The sequence below is a fragment of the Pezoporus occidentalis genome, unplaced genomic scaffold (assembly GCF_034315485.1).
Source record: "Pezoporus occidentalis ecotype Australia unplaced genomic scaffold, CSIRO_AGI_Poc_V1 ctg226, whole genome shotgun sequence".
NCBI lineage: Eukaryota > Metazoa > Chordata > Aves > Psittaciformes > Psittacidae > Pezoporus > Pezoporus occidentalis.
Window position 1 is genome coordinate 858581 of NW_026914138.1, and position 21224 is coordinate 879804.

Consider the following 21224-nt stretch of genomic DNA (forward strand, 5'->3'; position numbering starts at 1 on the left):
GTGGGAAGTCAGTCATGGAAGACCCTGCTCGACTAAAGGCTTTTGCTGCAATTAGAATGAGATATGAAAACACATCAAATAGAAATAGCAACCCTTTAAAATTGTATCTGTATTTGTTATCCTATCGAAATACATATGGATGAGGAAGATAAAACTCTCTTTTTAAAGACCAGTTTATTAACTGGTCATGAATTTATATAATACACCAGCTCGTGTCCTTTAGTTCATTGCAAATATCATTTTTATCAGCAGCCAGCTGCCTTTACTGACTTTTCTTTCATGATTTATTTTGAGATAAAACAATACATTTTAGAGAAGCTAAATGCGTGAATCTGCTGTTTGACCAGGACAGTGTATTCCGTCTTACAACTTCGGTTTGAAACTTATTTGGGGCCTGAAGTCATTCCTCTTAGCAGCCTTTTATTACTCATTGAACTGCTGTTGCTAGTCCTATAGTTCCTTATGTGGGTTAGGAAGGGCTGCATTCCCCGAAGAGGGTGGTGTTTATCTTGGGATAGCAGAGGTAGGAGACGCTGTCATCCCACAACACAGGGAGCTGCTGGTCTCCAGCTGAGCTGTGTGAAGGGTCCACAAGTGCTCTTGCACCCTCTGCACTAGTGAAGAGGAGGCAGCTGCGCGCATTGAGCCACCTGATGGTGTTGGAATGCTGCATCCTGGTGGGGGGAGAGAGCGGAGTTAATGCAGCTCAGATGATGAATGGTAACTAATGAAGCTTCAGCTGCTTGTGATCATCTGTGCAGACCCCAGATAACACCATTCCCAAAGTAGTTTAGGCTCTTTGTTTAGGTTCCTCGGCAGGGGAGGATGGTTTATTAGCTGCATAGTGTGGTGGAGCTGTTCTTGCTACTCATGTAATAACAAGCAGAGTGATTAAAAATCAGAAGGAAAGACAGGCTGTACTTTGGGGTTTTTCTGATTCAGAACTTGCCTATTAGTAGCTGTGAAATCAGAGGAGCTAAATGAGGCTTTTTGGAATGGGACACACGCACCGGCATTAGCTGTGTGCTTGCTTGGAAGAACAGAAATACGGCCTTGTGCATGTGTGGACTGGAAAACAAGAGGTTGGTTTTGGTGTCTGTAACATCAAGAAACCGGAGGGAATGCAGGGCTGTGACACAGCTCTCTGCCTCCCCTGGAGCTGCTGAGTGTTTGCTCTGGCTGCACAAAGACCAGGATCCTCCCCAAGAGGCTGACACGTTATTTGCCTGAGTCAGAGAAGTGAAAGAATGGTACAGAAAGGCAGTGTGGTTAATTCCCTCCCACTGCTTTTGTTCCACAGGAGATCATTAAAGCTGAAAGGTAAGAGAGACGTTGTAACCCTTTCTTCCTTGTGTCCTATAAAGTAATGGCTGTATTTAGAATAACAAATACAGTCACTTTGGGGTTTTAATGAGGCTTTTGAAAATGTACTTAAGGACCTGTCATCTCCCAGGAGTTAATTGATATTAAAGTTGGTGTTGCTCCTTCTAACGAATTGCAGGAAAGGAACAAAACTTTCCACAGTGAAACAGAAACCAGCAATTCTTCTCTTTCTCAGCTTTAGCTTTCAGCACAGAGCAGTGACTACGTGCTGCAGGTGTGACCCCAGAGAGAGAAGGGGTTTCACCGGAGCGTGGTTTTCATTCTATTCACTGACAGTGATCTAACCGGGTTTGTTTAATAACATTCCTTTTGTTCTGGCAGATAATCATGGGCTGGCCCAGATAGCATCACAAATTTGCTCCTTTCTGATAATGGGATCTTATCAGGGCTTCAGGAGCATATAGTGTTTTACAGGATATGGCTTTAATTAAAATGACAATATGGGACAGCTGAGGTTAGATTCTCCAGTCTGGCATCTCTGTAACATCAGACTGGAAAGGGACAGGGTAATAAATGTCTTTCATCTCCTATGAGAGAGAAGGTAGAGAACTATTTTGCTGACATATTAATCATCTGTTGCCTGGAGTTGCTGCTCTTGAAAGTCCTAAGGTAAGCTGTCTGTGGAGGCATATGGTAACTATAGACTCTGCTGATGGATGTCTAAATGGGCTAAAACTGAGATAGAAGGGTTTACACCTTTCTTTTCAGTCATTAGTGATGGAACCTCGGGTCTTTTGGTGTGGAATACAAGATTGTTGGAGTTCCTGCAAGACTATGGCTGTTTCTTAGATGGGGTTCAATATCTTCCGTTTGGCCTGCATAATAGGCGATTTGATTGGAGGCTGGGCATGATATCACTAAAGGAATGAGCGTTGTCAGCAGCATTTCTAAGGTAGTGGGCTGGTTTGGAAAACACAGGCAATATCTTCTACTCACAGTTCATCAACCTGGAAATTCAGAAATTAACAAGGACTAACTTTGCCTGGCTCTGAAAAAGCAAACGGGGAGACAGACGTATCCTGTGTGTTATCCAGCACATGCTGCACAAGGAAATGTGTAACTTGACTAGTTCTTCAGTGCCTTCCATCAGATGTGCGCTGATATTGAGTGCTTAGGTAGATGAGAAGCTTTTGACAGCTCTGAACGCACTCTTGTACGCCCCACGTGGAGTCAAAGCTCCAAGTTGTTTAAAGTTCACATCTCAGAATTCACAAATCAATAGTAACCCCCAGCCAGGCAAAGGCTCCTTATCTTTGTGCTAGTTAATCCTTGCTTCTAGAGGCATCGGGCAGGGGATAGTGAGTCCTGCCTTATCTGCAGCAAAATGCTGGCTATCAAAGCGTTTGACACATGAAGAGCCTCACCTCTAACCATCGGCTGTCTCAGGAACTCTGCAGTCCTTGTTCCTGCTCTCCAGTTCAGTGTCATATTGACAGCAGTCTCATCCTCTCCATCAGAGATCAAACAGGAGACCGTGTTGTACTGGTCTGGTGGTTACAGAACTTACTGAGATAGCGATTATGTTGGTGGCTGATGAAAGAGGAAAATTCTCCTCAATTCCCCCCATAATCATTGGATTACATATTCATTGTAACCCCATCATTCTGATGAGCAAGGGGAGAGTCAGTGTGCTTGAGCAGGACTGGGATGTTAAACCTAATTTGACAAGCTGCTAACTAGGTGCCCTCATCTCCTACTTCTGGAAGTTTTCAGTCCTTGAAGGTGCAACTGTGACACAGCAACACATCAAAGCGGTCATCTACCTCTAAGCAGGTTGGCACCCTGAAGGTTTTCAAGTACTAAGCATCTTCTAAATTGGCATTTCATTCTCTTACCACCCGAATGCAGTCAAGGCTACTCATGAGATGTCCTAAATAAGGAGAGATGATGATGCATGAAAAGGCACCATAAATCAGCTGACTTAAGGGAAAACAGTTACTTTGAATCAGCAAGGCTGAAGTTAATATTTTTGAATCATGAATTGCCTCGTAGAAACATAGAATGGAATGAAAAGAAGGATTTTTTTCTTCTTAATCTGTGTTTTTTTGTGCTTTGTTTTACTCCTGTGTATGTATTTTGTAGCTGTTAAAAGCTAAATGAAAGTGCTTTATATCCTGTGATTATTGGCTTTGAAATCAAAGGTTAAAGAAAGAAAATCACTCAATGTAGTTCTTTTCCTGAATTTATTAGGTTTATTTCCCTGCTGAATATCATGTTCTAAAAGCTTGATGTGATGTTCTGCCTTGGTGAGAGAATGTAATACACAGTAATTTGATAGGGTTTAATTTTTCTTCATATCAAGGTCATGTCACTTGCAGTGTAGGTTTCATTACACAGCACTGGAACAATTGGGTTTATGTCTTAGTCTGCGAAACTCCTGGATGAATTAAAATACACGTGTGTGTGTTAAACTGCATGTGAAACACAAACTTCCTGTTAAAGCCCATCTGTGTCCTGATCCAGAGAGCAGAAATAGTGCTATGACCTGAACCACTGGAGACTTTCTGTTACTGTAGGAACTTTATTGCAAGTCACAGCTTTCTTCTATGGAAGTGCATTCTCCTGGTAGTACTTGGCTAGAGTCACATTCCCAGCTTAAAATACAGGATCTGGCTTGGAAATGTGACATCTCTTTTTATCTTAGTTCATTACAGCAACCCTTTAAATAATCAGTAATTACTCTCCTTTAACCTCTAGTTCTAACTTCAGGCAGCAGTTATTTAATATTATTTCATCTTAAGCATTGGGGAACGTTAAAAATCTGTATTTCAAAGCAATTTACTTTGAAGTTCTTATCATATGAGGTGTGCTTCTAATAACTTAATAATTATTGTTACCTGGCCTGTCTTCTGCCTCCCTTCCTCACAAATCTTCTTTATAGAATGAGCAAGGAATTGTCTACTTCAGCTGCTTGTGCATGGAGGCATAAAGAAGACTCAGAGCATGAAGTGCTGTGGCTGGAGGCTGTTAAGCACTGTAGTTCTAAAAGTGATGTGCTTCCTTATATGCTGGGCTTTGGTGTCTTAGGTCTTTTGCAGTAAAAAAATCATGTGAATCGGTATGATCTAATGATCCCATTCTCTGGACTTACAGTAGTCCCAGTCAGATTCTCCAAGCAAAAGTTAGAGCCTTGCTTGATGGGAGAGAAGTGAAGAATATGTAACAGAGCCTCAAAAATGCGAGGGGAGACGTAACCAGGAGGAGGGAATTGACTTGCCCTGAAGGCTTCGTCCAGGTTAGTGGTTTCCTGCAGCCTGAACTACTGTCCTAGTGCTCCTTCTTCCTTTAATGTGTTATACCAACGGGTACGAAACATACACCAGTGATGACCTTGGATAACTTAAATACGAATTCTGAGGGAGTGTTTGACCTTGAAGCATTCAGCAGCAGAGCTTACATTTTCTTTCGTCCACAATAGCAGTGCAGTTTTCAGTGTCATAATTGTCTTTGTTACCTGTCTGGGAGTTGTAATCACTTGTAAAGAAATAGTTCTGTAGGCTCTGTTGCCTGCTATGAAAGTGAAAGCATTGTGTGTGATGAAATGCATTCAATTCTGCAAATTTCTTTTGCAATGACAAATGCCTCAACTATGGGAGAAAAGGATCCACATCAAAGGTGAGTTTTATGCAGTGATGATTAGTTCCTGTGGAAGGGGAAACTGCACCCAAGTAAAACATAAAATGGGCACGCTTTGAGTACTACAGGTATATTGTAAGTAAAATATTTCCTCCTTTATCTGCCAACACCTGGATATGGGGATGTACTTTCACTCACTAAAGCAGATGTACTTGTAAATCCTTAAGACACCTTCCAGATTAGAAGGAATTTCTCTATTTTTAGTAAGTTTTCCTGGTAAAACACCACCACATGAAGTCGGGTCTTGATAAGTAAAGCAAAAAGTGCCTGTATTCCAGTTCTTTCTTTCCTGGGCTCAGCAAGTTTTCCCTAAAGCCAGAGAAAATTGTGCTTCATCTTTCACAGAGGCCACTTCCACTGAGCTACTGACTTCACAGTCTCTTGTGTGATTACTTATGACAGAGTTCATTGTATTTTGTTTGAGAACATAATTAAGCCTTTAGTGCATGACAGTCGGGTGGCTAGTCAATGTTACAGTGCTTACTGCTTCCCTCTGCTGCATAGAGCTAGAACTGCTTGCCTGTCGTCCAGGAATCGTCTCTTGCAGAGGCGCTGCTGGTCAAGGGGAGATCACAGGGACGGCTTTGAGGGTGTACCTGTGGAGTGCAGTGATGCAGTTCAGTCCAAGCTGGTGAAACTCTCATGGCTGTCTCTTAAAGTGCTTTGTTGCCTTTTGATTCCACTGCCACTGGGAAGTTGCCAGGAAAGATCCTGCGGACACCAGTTGCTCCAGCCGAGGTTCTGTCTCGGTTGATGCAGTGGTTCACGTCCCTCAGCATGCTTGTTGACAGCATTCTGATGTAGCCCAGTCTCTAATTGCAAACCACTTGCAGGAAGGTCTACTAAACTCTATGCTGCCAACTCCTTTTATCAATTCCCACTGTATCGCATCTTTCAAACCTCAGAGAAGCATTTGTACAGGCAGTTCTTGACAGGTGGAACAGGTTAATTCATCTGAAAAAGCAGCAGTGTTTTGGCTGATGGCAAAGGGCTCGTTGAAATGCTGAACAGACAGGCTCTTCTCTCCACCCCTACCGGGAGGTTGGTTTTCTGACGCTGCAAAGCATGCTAAACATGGTGCTAGTTGTTATCCATCACAGGTACAAAGCAGTGTCATTAATGAACTGACTTCTGAGATCAAATGGGGTGCTAAGGCTGTTGCAGGGTGGGGACAAAAACATGGTTATGGCTAGCTTAAGAGTGTCTGATATCATAAATGTGGTGGGGTTTGAGGCAGAGGGCATCATCCCATTACGTGAACAATATTAACCATGTATTTTTTCCACTCGCTGCAGAATTTACTGTGTCTGCTACTAGTGCGTGGATGTTATGTGACTGCCAGGGCAGTGTGCTCTTATTATTTGATACTAGTAATAGGAATAAAACCCTGTAAAAGATAATAGGATTAAAAACCTGTGGGGCTATCTGAATCTGTCGTGTTGGGAATTATGCTGGAAAACTTACAAGTTTAACAAAATACAGGAAATCGTGTGGTTATAAAACTATCTGAAACCATCAGAAGGTTTGGCACTATCCACCTGTGAGCTCTTATTTATATTCTGTGGGAACTTTTATCAGAGGAAGCTGAATTACAGCTTTCAAATGAGAGCTTATGTCACAAAATCTGTTTTGTTGGAGGACTTTTCAGTGACACCATCGTGTGCCATGCTTCTGAACTAGGAATAGCTTGTAAGTGCAGTACTGAAGGACCACCCTTGCCCTTTCACAGGCTGAGCTGCTGCTAGTCAGTAATTAAACAGGATTTTTTGGCCCAGACTTGTCATTCCCACCCTTGTGCCACTCCTGGCACTTGTGTGATGTGGCGAACCACATCAGGACATTAATGCAACTTGCAAAATGGAATAGCTAATATCTGAACAGCTTTTCTCACAGGCATTTCCTCTTAATTCAGGAGCTGGTTGCAGTGGCTGTATAGCTGCCACCTCTCTCTGCACAGCTGCATCACCTGCTCAGCTGTAGTAAGTTCTGTAAAGTCTCTTGTCAGTGTTGTCATCCCTGCCACACAACGCTTGTTCATCTCACAGTGGAGTTACAGAGATCCTTTGATGTGCTCTTTTAAATTATACTTGCCTGAGAGATAACTTGGTTCTCCTTCAAAAACCTCAACAATTGCAGAAGTGAGTGGATGGCCGGGGGATCTGCCACCTTTCCAGATGTGTAATGTGCTAAGCTCACACAACTTGTTTCTCCACCTCTCTGTATGTGACTGTTGAGTGGGAAGAGGGCAAAATCATCCTGGTAAGAGACCTGTGTGTTGTACTAGATCCCTCCATGGCTGGACATGCTGCAGGGCGATCATTTGGCCTTCAGTGATCTCCATCAAAGAGTGAGTTACCAGGCTTGTACATTCCTGCTGATGTCCCAGAGCTTTCCATGGGCTGGCTCGCCTGCCCTTCCATGGCCTGGGAAGCAGGGCCTAAAGGACATGAGTTTAGCAGCAGAGGCAAGTCTGACAGAACGGGATTCTGGGAGTGGCAGGAGGTCAGCAGCACATTCCATGAGAATGGTGGGAGCTGTCGGTAACTGGGTTCTTTGCCTTCTCATCACATTAAATGGGGAGAGCAGCTTGTCTGGCTGGTGCTTGATTGATGCACACTAACTGACACTAGTCAGGAAATGCTATCGCTTGCACTGAAGTGGGCTTCTCTTGTTTCCCTGAAATAATGCTTCAGTAGTTAAGGAACTGCTCAGCTACTTGTTGTCTTTCCCACCTGAGATCATCAAGCAGTTGCATTTCGTGATGTGTGACTAATGATGAAAAATTCAGAGCTGTGGTTACGAGGTGGATGCTCTCTGCGTTTGCACTGGAGATGAAAATGAAAATAATAAAGCAAAGAGTTCACTTCCCCCTTTTCCTCTTGCTACTGAGGATTCATCATTATGTGGCCATTTCAGAGGCACAATTAGGTGACTTAATGATACGACACCTGCATATTCCCGGTCCTGGCAAGATTGTTCTTAATTAGGATAAAAATCATCTCCCCTTTCTCATGGCTCGCTGTGAGGCTTCAGTGCGCTGGCTTGCAAAAAGGGGAGACGGGAGCTGTGTGTGATCAGTCCTGTGCATTAGCAAATCAAATGGAGGTGAAGTGTCCCTAATCAAGCCAGACATGTTTGCAATTTAGATGACTGGTGCCTCCTTCAGCATCTTTCCTGAAGCACCCCAGGCTTCACAGGAAGCATCCAGCCTAAAACTCCTCTTGTCTCATTAACCCTCGTCTGGAGCATTAACCTCTTCCCTTGCTCACTAGCTGGTGATTTCTCTTTGCCAGTTCCATACAAGGATCCTCTGAGTTTTTCAGGCTGGGTTTGGCTTTTGGTGGTTGATTATTTCTTCTCTGGAAGGAGTTAAGGGGGAGGCTGCTCTCCAATTATAAAGTTCCTTTATATGTTTCTGTTGTCTCAGGACCTGTGTTTCTGTCCCTCCGCATGTCACGCCTGGTCTGTAATAATGCACAGTCACTGAGGATCTCTCAGCCCTCGCTGGTTAGTTGCCAGAGGAAGGTCTGAGCGAGTTGTGCTCTCCTGTGCTGTGTAAGTTTGGATGAAAACACGTGGCAATAACTTCCTGCTTGATGAGAAGGCTCTGAACTTGCTCAGTAATAGCCTTTTGAGAGCAACACTACCTCTGGCTGAGGCTGAAATAGCCAGGCACGTCACTCACTTTTTTTTCTGTGCTGGCAGAACAGAAACAGGCTTGCCCAGTGTTTCTTGTCCCTTGCCCTCTAACTCTACTCTTGCTCACAGGCAGTAGCATCCCTGCCAGCTCTGAACTGTACTGCAATGCCTGTGCTGTTTTGAAGAATCTCTCAGATAGTCTCTTACTGCTGGAATGTGTAACCTTTTCCTTTTAACCCCAAATTACAAATAACTAAGCTACGGAACTGCTTGTCTAATGTCCTGCTGCTTTGGATTTTCTTTGCTCTCAAGGCACGCTTCCTCATCCACACGCATTTCTCGCCCTTGCATCATCTGTTTCTTGTTGTGCACCTCCCATTCCAAGGGAAAATTCAGCCAGGAAGATCTGAGCCAGGATGCTAAATCTGAAATGGATGCTTAGGGAGTGACTTTAAAGGATGGGGAGTACCAGTGATGTGTTTTCTGTTTGCAGGCTGAGCTCTTATGCACAGGTTAGAGCCCACTGAGCAGCTGCCCTTTGTAACCCAGCTGCAGCCACAACAGGAGTGCCTGGATGTGTGACAAGGGTAGGTGGGATCAGAGTTTTAATTTATGTGGAGAAATCTAAAAGGGTGTGGAAATAAAATAATAATTAATGCTGAAGTAGGAATTCTTTGCCCAATTGTAGGAAATGCTGCAGGTAGAATTAAGTGCAGCTGATTTCTCCAAATTACAAATCAAGCAGTGAATCGGCTTTTAAGATTATGACATTTTCTAAATGCCTGGGTCTTAGGATTCTTCAGATCGATTAGTGAAGTTCAGATGCTCATCACCCCCTCGGCATGTTAATGCGCATTTCCTATTTGGATGCACAGCCAGCCACTTCAGCGCTTCCCTTTTTATCAGATTAACTTTGCTCTGTGGTGTCTGTCGATTTTTGGAATGAGTAAACACAGGAGAATGCAAATAGTTGTATTGTATTTCATCTTACTTTAATCAATTGGCAAATAATACAGATTTTAACTCATTGGAAATGATGGCTTCTGACAGCTGAAATGGTGACTTCAAAGCAAGTGGAATGGGGTTGTTTAAAGAACCTTCACAGACTTCTTGAAGGTGTATTTTTGCCCCATCTCTGAGGAGGCTGAAGTTCATCGTTTGGAATGAAAGGGGGTTTTAGTCATACGGAAATAAAGTAACACAAAACTTCAGAGCCACACTCATTTCAAGTTACTAAAATATAGAATAAGGAAAAACCTTTGCAAACTAAAGCTGAGGAGAGTTATGTACATTGCAAAGAATAACAGTACACTACGGATCAGAGGTAAATGTGCTGCTGGGATAGCCCAAGAAAAGGTAAAGCAGAAATCGGCATATGCAGCTGTGACTGTCCTTGTGCTTGCTGCATTCCAGGCTCTGTCAGCACTGAGCTGGGGTTGCATTGCAGAGCAGAATGATGCAGGAATCCTAAAATGCTCTCAAATAAGTCTTGCTAAGCTTTAGGAAAGTAGATATGAGCTTCCTGACAGGAAATCTAGGTAATGTATTCAGGTGCATGTATATACACAGTCGGTTATTCAGCCACTAGATGTCCTAACGCAGAGCTGTAAAGCCGGCGTGAGCAGCGGTGCACAGGAAGTACAGAGCTGGGACTCTGCACTTTTTAGCCTGTGTACTCTCAATTCCTGGAAGAATTGAGGCTGAAGAAGCTGTGAAACAACTGGGAATGAGACTGTTTGTGGAAGGCTTATGTGCAGGCTGTGGCTGGCTTATTAATTGCCATCACACATGTAGGTTATGATACTGGTGTAGCAGATGCTATGGCGACTCAGTCTGTTAGGGGTGGTTTCTATGTACCATGTGGCTGGTTCCACTATTGTATCTTGCTGCTGAAGGTTTCTGTTGTACTTGGGGTAGTTGGTCATACTGCTTTGTAGGATTTTACAAAGTCATGTAAAGAATCAGACCCAGGGTGTCAGTGCTCAGAGCTGCCTGCATGATGTGCACGGTGAAAACAGGTTGCAAACAGGCATTCCATGCCTTGGAAGGGCTTCTGGGGCAGACCTTGTTGCAGAGATGGAGAAATGATTGGACATAACTAATATCTGGACATGGTATTGCATTGTGGGTCTGTCAGAGTGCATCTTTAAAGGGAAAGGGACATGGGACTGTGTTCTTTAAGTGTCAGGCGATCCAAAGCTCTCACTGACACATCCAGCTCTGTTCTGTTTGGAGAGAGCTCTTCAGGATGGCAGAGAGGCAGCTATAGACTATCATAAACTTGAGGGCACAGGAAAAAGAACAGGCTGAATTTCAGCTGTGTTTCTGCATATTCATGATGTGGATGCGACACTCATCCTTTATCTCTGTATGTTTGGTGCATAAGATTGGCTTTGCTGGTCAGACTGAATGGAGCACTAGATGCTCAGGCAAGCCAAATGTAGCGTTCTTCTCATGCTCTCCTCTTTCAGCCAGTGGTGAATGGGCTCTTCTGAAGGTTGCTTATACATTATATTAGGTTTAATATTCACTGATGTGCTTATTGCCTGTGAAGTTGGCTAATTCCTTTTGAGCCCTGCTCTCGTGCCCTCTGGGATTGCTTCATAAAATATGCATGTACAGGACTGTGATAAAGATCTCCACAACTAAAAATACATCAGGCTGGATTTTGTCTTCATCTGACTGATACAGAGCACATCTGCATGGTACAGCAAGCACTTCTTTTACATTTGGGCAACCCAAATACAGGCCCCATTGTTAAAATACATTGAAAACTCAAAATGAAGCCATAACTGCTGCGATCAAGTAGTATCATCCTTAAACACAGTAATACCATCTCATGCTTCCTGCACAGCCTTGGGCTGGGAGCGTGTATTACAGCAGCAATCCTGTCCTTCAGGTGCTTCAGCAATTAATTTAGATTAGATTTAGACAGAAGGAGCACATTGGTTGTGTCCTGTGTTAGGTGTGTGCAGTAAAGAGAGAAATGAGATGTTTTTCTTTCTCCTGACACAGGCACACCCGGGTCTTCAGACCCAACAAATGCTGTCTTAGTGCACGGGGGTGTTGGAAACTACCACAGGAGGAATTTAATCCACTTCTACCTTTGCTCCGTGGAGTTATGATTACTTATTTGAGCCCAGACTTTCCCTTCTTCTTTCCTTATGACAGACAGGGTCCACTTCTTTAGTTGGATGCTATGAAGTAAAAGGCCAAATTGAATGGTATGTGCTTTGAGGTCAAAGGCTTGTCCCTGCATTATTTCTGTGTGTGAGCAGACTGTGGGCTCACAGGTATCACAGCATCCTCACAATCACAACTCCTCCAGGTAGATTGGATCATTTTTCAGATCCCATTTTGTTTAGGGTGCTCTTGTGAGGGAAGGAGAGAGAAGGGGAAGGATAAATGTTGGAAATATGTTAAAAGCAAGTAGGATTTCCATTTATTATTGGCTTCTGTCACTGCTACTGAGCCCATTCAAAGTGCTTCACGTGATTTGTCTACTTATGTGCTGTTACAGTTGGGTGTTCTTGCTTGCTCCGGAATTACTTACCTATTGTACAGATGTGATACTTGCATTAAAGCCAACTGATACGTGTCCAGTGTTCTCTGTGATATACATAAATGGTTTAGATGCGTTTATTCTCCTTTTATCATTATATTCATTATGCATAGCAATGGTATGTTCCGTTGGATGCCTGTGCCATTACAGGTATGTTCTTACTTGCAAAAGCTAGCAAGTAAAGCAGCTTCATCTGCTTCTGAAAGCAGTGACCTCCCCCAGCCTGTTATCATGTTCAGGTGATGTGGATTCTGATTTATTGCACATCACAGGTGGGTTACTCCAAGGTCATACATCAAAGAAGAAACAAAATGTAATCACCTGCCTGCAAATCTTTATGTAGAGATGGAGACTGAAAGCACCTTTGCAAACTCAGCTGGAACATTCTGCTGAGCTTCCAGGGTGGAGGAGGTGATTTATTTCTTATTCTTCACACCCTTCAGGCTGTAGCTGTATGGCTTATTGAAAATTATTAGGGTATTGCTGTATTCTAGCTAGAAAAATTTCCTTCGGAGTTGTAAAGTGCTGTGTGTTTAATGAGTTAATGTGCTTGAAGAGTGTAGGAATCTCTTTAGCAACCAGCTCAGCAACACAGTATGAGATGGAACCTGAGATGGAGAAAAAACCTGTTCTCAGAAGCATCTGTTGATGAGGTGATGGCAGAGCTGAAGGCCAGAGCCGAGGCTTTTGGCTACAGGTTCTGTTCCTCCTGTGAGCACTTTCCTGCTCTCTGGGCATGTGGTTGCTGTGATCAAGGTGCTCAAGAAAGTTGCTTTGGTTTTGTTTGTTTCTCCCATTTGATTTCTGCTCCACATCCTTTTTTCAGCAGCTGTATCAAACTTTAGGCTGTTGGATTCTAGGAAATACAGACTCCCTCATGTGGAATATGGACTTTGTCAGAAAAAGAAGTATTATTTAAAAATTATTTAACCCTTGAAGCGCTAGGGATGAGCAAATATCTTCCTTGCAGCATTTTCAGCTTCCCCATTCATTTTCCTCCATTAATCGCCTTTGGACCCTCCTTTGGATCCTTTTCCAGCCTGCTACCAAAGGTAGATTCTTGCTTTCCCCCTGACTTTCCTCTTGGTAAAACACTGTAAGTAGCCTCCAGTCCCACAAATACAGCAGCACATTGGACTGCATGTCCAGAGCTTTGGTGCTGTGCGTTATCAGTGTGCATCGGTGCTTAGGGAAGGTGGAACTTCACCTTTAGCTGCATTCCACCAGCTCAGAAACTGCTGCATCCTTCCCCACCCTGAGAGTTTGTCTCTGTGGCGTATTGGCTTATTTGTGTTTCAAGTGCACTGATTGAAGTTACCAGCTGTTGCCCTTTTTTTCCTACTTTTGCTCTCTTCTTCCCTGTCATATTTGAGTTATAAACAGAGAACTTGATATTTTTAGCTGAAGCACCAAACATGGACTCAGCGGCGTAGGCAAAAATAGATAGTCATTTGGGCTCGAAGCAGAAGTGGCTGCATATATGTGCTAGAAACCAGGGCTGGCATGGTCAGGCTTTAAAGGAAGGATGCTCAGTGCTCTGCCATGTGAAAACTTGCCTGTGTAGCTTCCTAGTTCTTGTCCTTGTTGGTTTGGTTTGGTTTTCTTTTCCTTTTGGAACCCACTGAACATGGAGAATGACTTAAAAGGCTGTTGAAGAAAATGTATTTCTTTGTATATTTGCTCTTTGCCTTTGCAGCCGTGCTCTTCTTTGTGAGCTGAAGTCTGGTAAGTGCATGATAGAAGGGGAATAAGAGAGCTTCTGATGTGATGGTCTTGGATATTGATTTTTTTTCTCTCTTTAAACTCAGTTTACAAATTCCTTTTCCTTTAATTCCTTGTTTCCTTCTGGACACAGCACAAAGCTGGCTATAGGAGCACCAATGGATAAGCCTTTCTCTTAAGTGTATGCAGCCAATCCAGCTGCATGTTTTAGAAACGCTTTGCAAGTGGTAACCGAGTCCCCTCAAACTTGAGGTGTGTGTGAAGCTGGGGTAGAGTGAACTTGGTGCAATTGCACAAGGTATGGACAGGACTAAACCCCGTGTTCTGACTCTAATGAGGTGACTCTAGGTCTTGGCACCTGATGAAAATGAAGCTTATTGCCAAGGGAAATGGAGAACAAATACAGTGTTTCAGGGGTGTTTTCTTAAGTGAGCCCAGAGAAGGCCAGTGGGGGCTGGAGCAGCTCTGCCCTGGAGCCAGGCTGAGAGAGCTGGGCTGGTTCAGCCTGGAGAAGGTTCCTTAAGGGCAGACCTTAGAGCAGCTTGATACCAAATGTGATCCAGTTGTCCTTGTGGTGTGCCAGAAATCTCATGGTGAGATACTTCAATGGTCTCAAATCTCATTTTGCATCTTTTCCTGGCTCATTCCTGCAGTGTTCTTATCCCACTGACACACCACATCTCCCTCTGGTGTTTTTCCTTTCCTCTCACCCTTGATCCCCGTGGTAAAGAAACACGGTTTCAGGAATCAGAGCAGTGTTGGTGATGCGTGTGAGGATAGCTTGGGGAAGAACTGGTGTTCCCGACTGAAAGTTGCTCCTGTAGCAACTTACCTGCTCTTCGAGAGGTACCTGTGTTTTCCAAGTGCTGATTGACTGAATCTGTGCATCGTAGAACAGCACCAAACTGGTCCTTTTTTGGCCTTATTTGTTTGGGTGAGCCGTGCATCCTCCTCAGGTGTGTATTAAAGCTTACACGCGATTAGCAGCGGGGGAAAGGGAGAGCGAAACAGTGACACCGCTGGTAAGAGAAAGCATTTTTGCTCACCGAGCCATGCGGTGCTCGATGAAGACGCGCAAACCGGGCTTGCTTTGGGTGGGGGGTGGCCGCTGTCGCGTTTCCCTCTAGCTACGAGCAGTCCTTGCTGCGCCCGAAGGTGTGGATTTAACACGGGGTGGGTGGGTGGGGGGGGGAGTTGCGCTCCCCGCGTAAAGCCGCGCTTGGCTCACGCGCGTTTTACGCAGCAAAGTTGGGGCGAGCCCCGCGCCCGTCGCTGCTGGGGGCGGTGTTTGCGGGAGCCCGGGCGTTATCCGCGCCCTGGGGGTGCGGGGCGGGGGATGTTTGGGGGGGGAGGGGGGGAGATGTCCGCACCCCCCCCACCCCCACCCCCCCCCGTCCGCAGATCCCGCCCAGCGCGCGCCGAAGTGGCTGCGGGGGAGGGGCGGCTCATTAGGGATGCGGGCGCGCGCCGCGCCTCGGTAGTCGGAGGTGGCCGGAGCGCGGAGAGGAGCGGAGCGGAGCAGCGCGGAGCGGAGCCGCTGCCCCCCGGCCTCGCTCCGTCCCGCACCTGGAGACAGAGAGAGAAGGGGGGGGGGAGAAGGGGTAAACGCACCCCAAAACACCAAAAAGAGGGGCGAATTCGCTGGCTTGAGCTCGACCCCGGAGGGACCGAGGGGGGCTTCGCGTCCCTCCTTTTCCCCGCACCGGCCGCAGGGGAGAGGCGCAGGAGTTGCGGGGTCCAGCATGGGCCGAGGGGCTGCGAGGAGCCGCTGCCCCCCGCGCCTGGAGCGGTGGCTGCTGCTGCTGCTGCTGGGGCTCTGCGGATGGACGGCGGCGCTGCGAGGTGAGCGGGACGCGCCGTTACCCTGCCCGCACCCCGAGGGAAGGGGAAGGGGGGGTCCCACCGGTTGCTTGTGGCAGCGGGGAGCGGAGGGAGCCGCGGTTCAGGGCTGCGGGGTTAGGGTGAAGGGAGTCCGGCTGTCCCGCGGCCGTGGGTGCGGGATCCGCGGTGACCTCTTCTGGCAGCGAGGAGCGGGGTACCTGTGGAGCAGAGCGAGGAGCGGGGGTTGGATGTGCTACACGCGGCTGTCTGCTGTTCGTTGTCCGTGAAAGGTGGATGTCTGGGGGGCTCGGGGTGCCCGTTATTTAACTTTCACCTGGTGGATCACTTGAGTGGCACGGTGTCTTTAAGGCAGATAGCCAGAGGATGCCAGCAGCGCCTCATCGTCTGGCATCCGACGCCTTGGCTGGTCTGTCTGGACTTATCAAAGTGCTTGGAGGGCTTGGGAAGCGCGTGTGTACGTGGGGAACCCGGGGTTATGTGATCCTTTCTGGAAGGCACTGTCAATAAGACGCCGATTCCGTATCGAGAGTCGGTAATGGTGCGTTCATTACAAACAGCTTGTTTGTACAGCACGGAGTAATGAGGCTTTGTAGATCGGGAAAGATTCCTCTCGCTGTGTCTGCGCTAGCCCCGCTGTGGAGGGCTGACTCTCTGCGTGCGTGTTGTGCCTGTGCTTCCATTTTCTTGTAGAGATGCGTTACTGGTTTGGTGTCCATAGAGGAGCTCGTCTGCAGGTAGCCAGCGGGTTATCCCATCGTCCCACCGTTCCTGGGGTCCTGGCTGCTGTGCTCCCGGTGACCGATCCAGCAGAGGGGAAATGGGAGAGTTCTTGCATAAGGGACAGAATACAGCCTTTAGCTGGTTCTTAAACCCCAGTTCATAGAAAAGGGAAATAGATGATGAGAGTAGAATGAAGGCTGATATTTCTGAGTTAGTTTTTAACGCTTTCATCAAGAACCATCTGTGATGGCAGAGGAATGCATGGCTCCGTCAGTGGTGTGAGGTGCTGATTGCCTTTTGTTTCACACATCCGTGGCAGGTCTTGCACTGTGCAAAGTGCAGTTGGGATCGCGCCCTGTAAGCCCCTAATATTCCCCACTGCAGTTCAGCACAGCTCTTGTGTTGCTGTTAAGGAATTAATTTCAGCTGTTCAGTTAAAATCTGCCACGCTGGACGTTTCCAGGCTGGAGCAGGCTTGGTTTTGATCAGGATTCTGAGGAGGAGCAGCGTGGGTTTTCATCAGTTCGGTGTCTGTGGTCTGTCAGTTGTACATTGCATAGTGTTTACTTGGAGCTTTGGCTTAAGCAGTTAACCTCAGTTAACAACCCCTTGAGCTATAAGGTTTTAGTTTATGAAGTTGTTTAAAAGCTGTCTCTGAAACAAATTGTGTTCCAGGATTCTGTTCTGAATGGGGGTTAAAGAAAACTCAAATTGCTGTAGATACCGTTAGCACAGCTCTTTAAGTCTGTTGAAATGAATATGCATATATAGCTTTGGGCCCTTATTTTACAGGGTAAAATGCATAGGCACATCGGTAATTTGAAAATGAGAGGAGTCTCTAATATTTATTTATCTCATTGATGCATTGAAACTAATTTTGGGTTGCATGTATTTGAATAAAGGTGTCTATAAAACATGAGCATTAGTATTCCTCTGTGTGATATTAAAGCCTAAAGCTGTGTTAGGTGGTGTTTATAGATCTGAGTACATTTTGTTCTAAATAAGCATTGTTCAAGGGTTTTCCTTTTCCAGTAGCATGGCACTTGCTGTACAGCTTGGTAGCCACTGCGTATGGCTACTGATTTTCTGATGACAAAATGCTCCAGCAGACCACCTAATGGAATACAGGTGGGGCTGTGGACACTAAGCTGTTGAAGAAAATATCTCCTTTTAGTCTGAAGAGTTTGAGATTTGTATATATGTATTTAATTTCTTTTAGCAACATAAAAAGCACTGCTAACGTTCAATCCAGAGAGCTGCATATTTAAAGTATTACTCTTCATCTAGGACCCAAGATGGCAAGCAAGCCTCCGGACAGCAGAGCTTTTCTTAGAATTTGCTATTTTTACTTCTCCATTGCTACTGAAAAATGTCGTGGTGAAGACAGGACTGATAACGCAAGTGATTTGTGTCCTCCTTGTACCTTTTGTCTTGCATTTATTAATGGCCTTGTGCAAATTAGATGAGCCTCCATTTATTTCATTCTAAGTGGGCTGGAATTTCATTCGTGTGTCTGAGAATTCTGGCCGTGTTTGCAAAGTACTTCACTGTCAGCAGCAGAGCTGTGTAAGAGCTGTCACTGATGCTTGATGTGAGGAATGGTGTTGATTTGCTGCTCTGCTTCAGAGTTTACACTGCGTTAGCAGAGTCAGGAGGTTTTTTACGTGTCCTGGTTTCTACATCCAAAAGGAAGCATATTGTTACTGTGGCTTTATTAGACTGTCTCAAGTTCTCTTTCTGTGTTCCTGATACCCTGCTGAGAGTAAAGCTGTTTGATTATTCGTAAGTACATTCAGCAGTTTACTGTTTGAAATGTTTCTGACGTGCCAGCCCCAACTGAATACACACCATGTCAGCATATTGATTTATTTGATCTTGAAGCCTGCATGTTATTAATATCTCAGCTAGGTGTAGACTTTGAAATATTCTTAGCGAGTGATACAGGAGTAAACCAAAATTAAGGAAAGACATGGCTGCTCCGGGAATCTCTGTGTGATTTCACTCAAATCACTCCATTGAGGGGATGCTCTGGTTTGACTTTTGTTAGGACAAAGCATTCATTACAGTAACAACCCAGGTGCTCTGCTTTGAACCCTCCTTCCACTCCCATGTAGCATGGAATGTCTTTATATGAGTTTCTCTGCCAATGGTTATATTATTAACTTCATAACTGCTCAGAAAATAAGCGTCCTGTTCCTGTAGGTTTGTTTAGTGAACAGTTTATCACCTTTTTCCCCATCTTCACAGTGGTACAGGCCCCGTGTGCAGGTGCTACAGCATTGCTGGTGTTTACATAGGTGGAGAAGCTACAGTTTCAAACCAGTCATTTCTCTAAAGCTGCAGGAAAGATGGGGGCTGTGAAGAGCAGCGTTTCGAAACTGGATGAAGGATGCCAAAGTTGTGGCTTCATTTATTCTGCATTTGCAGTTTGTGAAATAACTCTGACAAAGACTAAGAAAGTCTGAGCATGTCTTCTGAGTATAAGACTGACTTTGGACCTGGATATGCTCTAGTTTTGTCTGATATAGAACGCTCATCCTTATGAGGGTTGTTTAATTTGCACTCTGATGATGCTGAGGTACCTTACTGTGTTGCACAGAGAGCATACTAGGAGTTTCTGTGATTCTGCAGATGGGAATGGCAGTAAGTTTTCCTTGTGTTGCTCAAAAACCTGAAGAACTCTGGATGTGATCCTGTCCTGGAAGCGAAGTGTGCTCAGCCTCTGTCGTGTGCTTGCTTTCTAATGCATGCATCTCTGTGAAAACCTTTCCTTTTTGGAAAGACAAGAGAATTCTGTCCTTTCAGGTAGTATATTGCGGGAGTGGTTTTCCTTGGCTTGCTCATCTACATGCTCGAGAGATGTGGAATTTGTCTCTTCAGATGTAGAGCATAAAGCTTGAGCTGTACATGGGTGAAATGAGCTTTCCACGCTATGAAAAACATTTTCCATCTTCATCCAGTAAGAGGACTTTGTATTAAGATGAATTTTCACCGGAGCAGAATAGAAGCTAATCTGATGGTATTTCACAGTGAATTACAGTAGCCAAACACAAATAGTATAATATATGCTAAGATGGAAAATTACTTCTGGTGCAAAGGATTCCTCAGGGCCACTTGATGTATCTTTTCTGTATTTTTAGTCCTGCTTTCTGTTGAAAGGTGGAGCCTGAGAAAAAGAGCAGAATTTTAACACCAGAGGCTGCTGTTTCAGTTGTTTCTAGACGCTGCTGCTGTTGCAGTGAAGCAGATGGTCAGGTTCATTTGTGTAAAATAGAGAAATGTTTAATTTTCTGTGTATACTTTTAAAGAACTTTAATAGTCGTGTTGTATCATGTGGCCTTAGAGCATGAGTATCTGTGAGTATAACATTTTTTATGCTCCATCAGATCTCATTAGAGATCAATAAACCTCATTTGAGAGCATCTCTCAAGTTGGGTATCGCAGTATGCTAACTCTGCGTACAAACTTAAGTAATCTGAGCCTTGTAATTTACCTGTATAATTGTGCTCATTGTGGTTTTCATCCATCTTCCTTCCCTTCCCCACCCACCCTTTTGTGGCCTTTCATAATGCCATTCAAAAATGTTACTGCAGGCTCCTGGGCGGTGGAGTCCAGTTACCTGCCCGATACCGTTTAGTGCCAAATGCGTTACAGGAACATCTGTATCGGGGCTGTTGGAGGGCAATTACACTTAAACATCAGGTTTGCTAATGAATATTCTACCGACTGCTGCTGTAGGTGTTCTTGTCTGGTTTTGCCCCTTTCCTGTTGGAATTTTAAGAAGCTGCAGACCTCAGTGAAGCCCTGATGCACGGCGTTCATTTAGTTCCAGTGAGGTTAAAAGTATTTTTGGTAATTACGTTGCTTTTGGGTTATTGAAGAGGATGAATAGGCAGTGTCTAATTAATTTGCATATACGGGGGGGTTGTGCAATACTGTGTATTGAGGTAGAACAGTGAGAAATTAATACGGCTTCTCAGGCAAGAGTGTGTATGTGAGATCACGTGTGTGCACATAAACATAATATCAGCATACATCTATCCTAGTCTTTCTGTACTAAAAAAAATAATGTGTTAACATTCATGTTTGAAATTCCTACTGTGAGCATCTCACTGGAAACTCCTGCTTGATGTGTCATGGAACGAGAAAGATGGAAGTAGCCGATGACCTTAATTCCTAACTATTTCATGAATCTATGATTCTATGACAATGCTCTGAAGAGTTTCTAGAAGCCACAAACCCATTGCAGGCATCTGAGAGGAGCAGCAGCCCTGGGCTGGAAAAGCAATTCAAAATCCTCATGTTTGTTCCCTGCTCTGCATCCAGCTGGAGCTGCTCTCACTAGGTTGCCATCTGGGGGGGAGCTGGCCTGGGAGGTGGCTCAGTTTAGTTGCCAAATATGTGCTCTATAACAGCCTTTACAAGGCAAAGATGACACGAAGCTGTAGTGTTATCTGTGAATGCTACAGGCCAGTATTCCTGTTCTGTATGGGCTGTGAAATTCCATTCCATTCCTGGTTCTGTAATCATTATGACTAGGGAGTTTAGGGGTTGCAGGCTTGACTGGGGCTTGGATGTACCTGCAGTTTAATCCCCGCTCTGGACCTGATCTGTAACCGTGCAGAAAGGGACTCTTGACTTTTTTTGCCCTCTTTACAGTACCTCTACCATAAGGGTGTGGGTGTAACTGTAAACGGCTTCTCTGCTTCGAGTCTCCAAT

At 45.0% G+C, this 21224-nt stretch overlaps 1 protein-coding gene across 4 annotated transcripts in view; it reads left to right on the forward strand.

Annotated features, from left to right (window-relative positions):
* The first annotated feature begins 751 nt into the window (after positions 1-751).
* Positions 752-21224, forward strand: part of UNC5D (unc-5 netrin receptor D) — a 133173-nt gene continuing 112700 nt past the window's right edge. For 2 of the 4 annotated variants that reach the window (XM_062621004.1, XM_062621006.1), the window contains exon 1: positions 12859-12931. In XM_062621004.1, the coding sequence (XP_062476988.1) occupies positions 12877-12931 (55 nt within the window). In that variant the 5' untranslated portion in view covers positions 12859-12876. Of the gene's footprint in view, positions 1321-12858; positions 12932-15569; positions 15785-21224 lie in introns of those variants that run through there. The other 2 variants (XM_062621005.1, XM_062621003.1) reach the window with 2 other exon arrangements.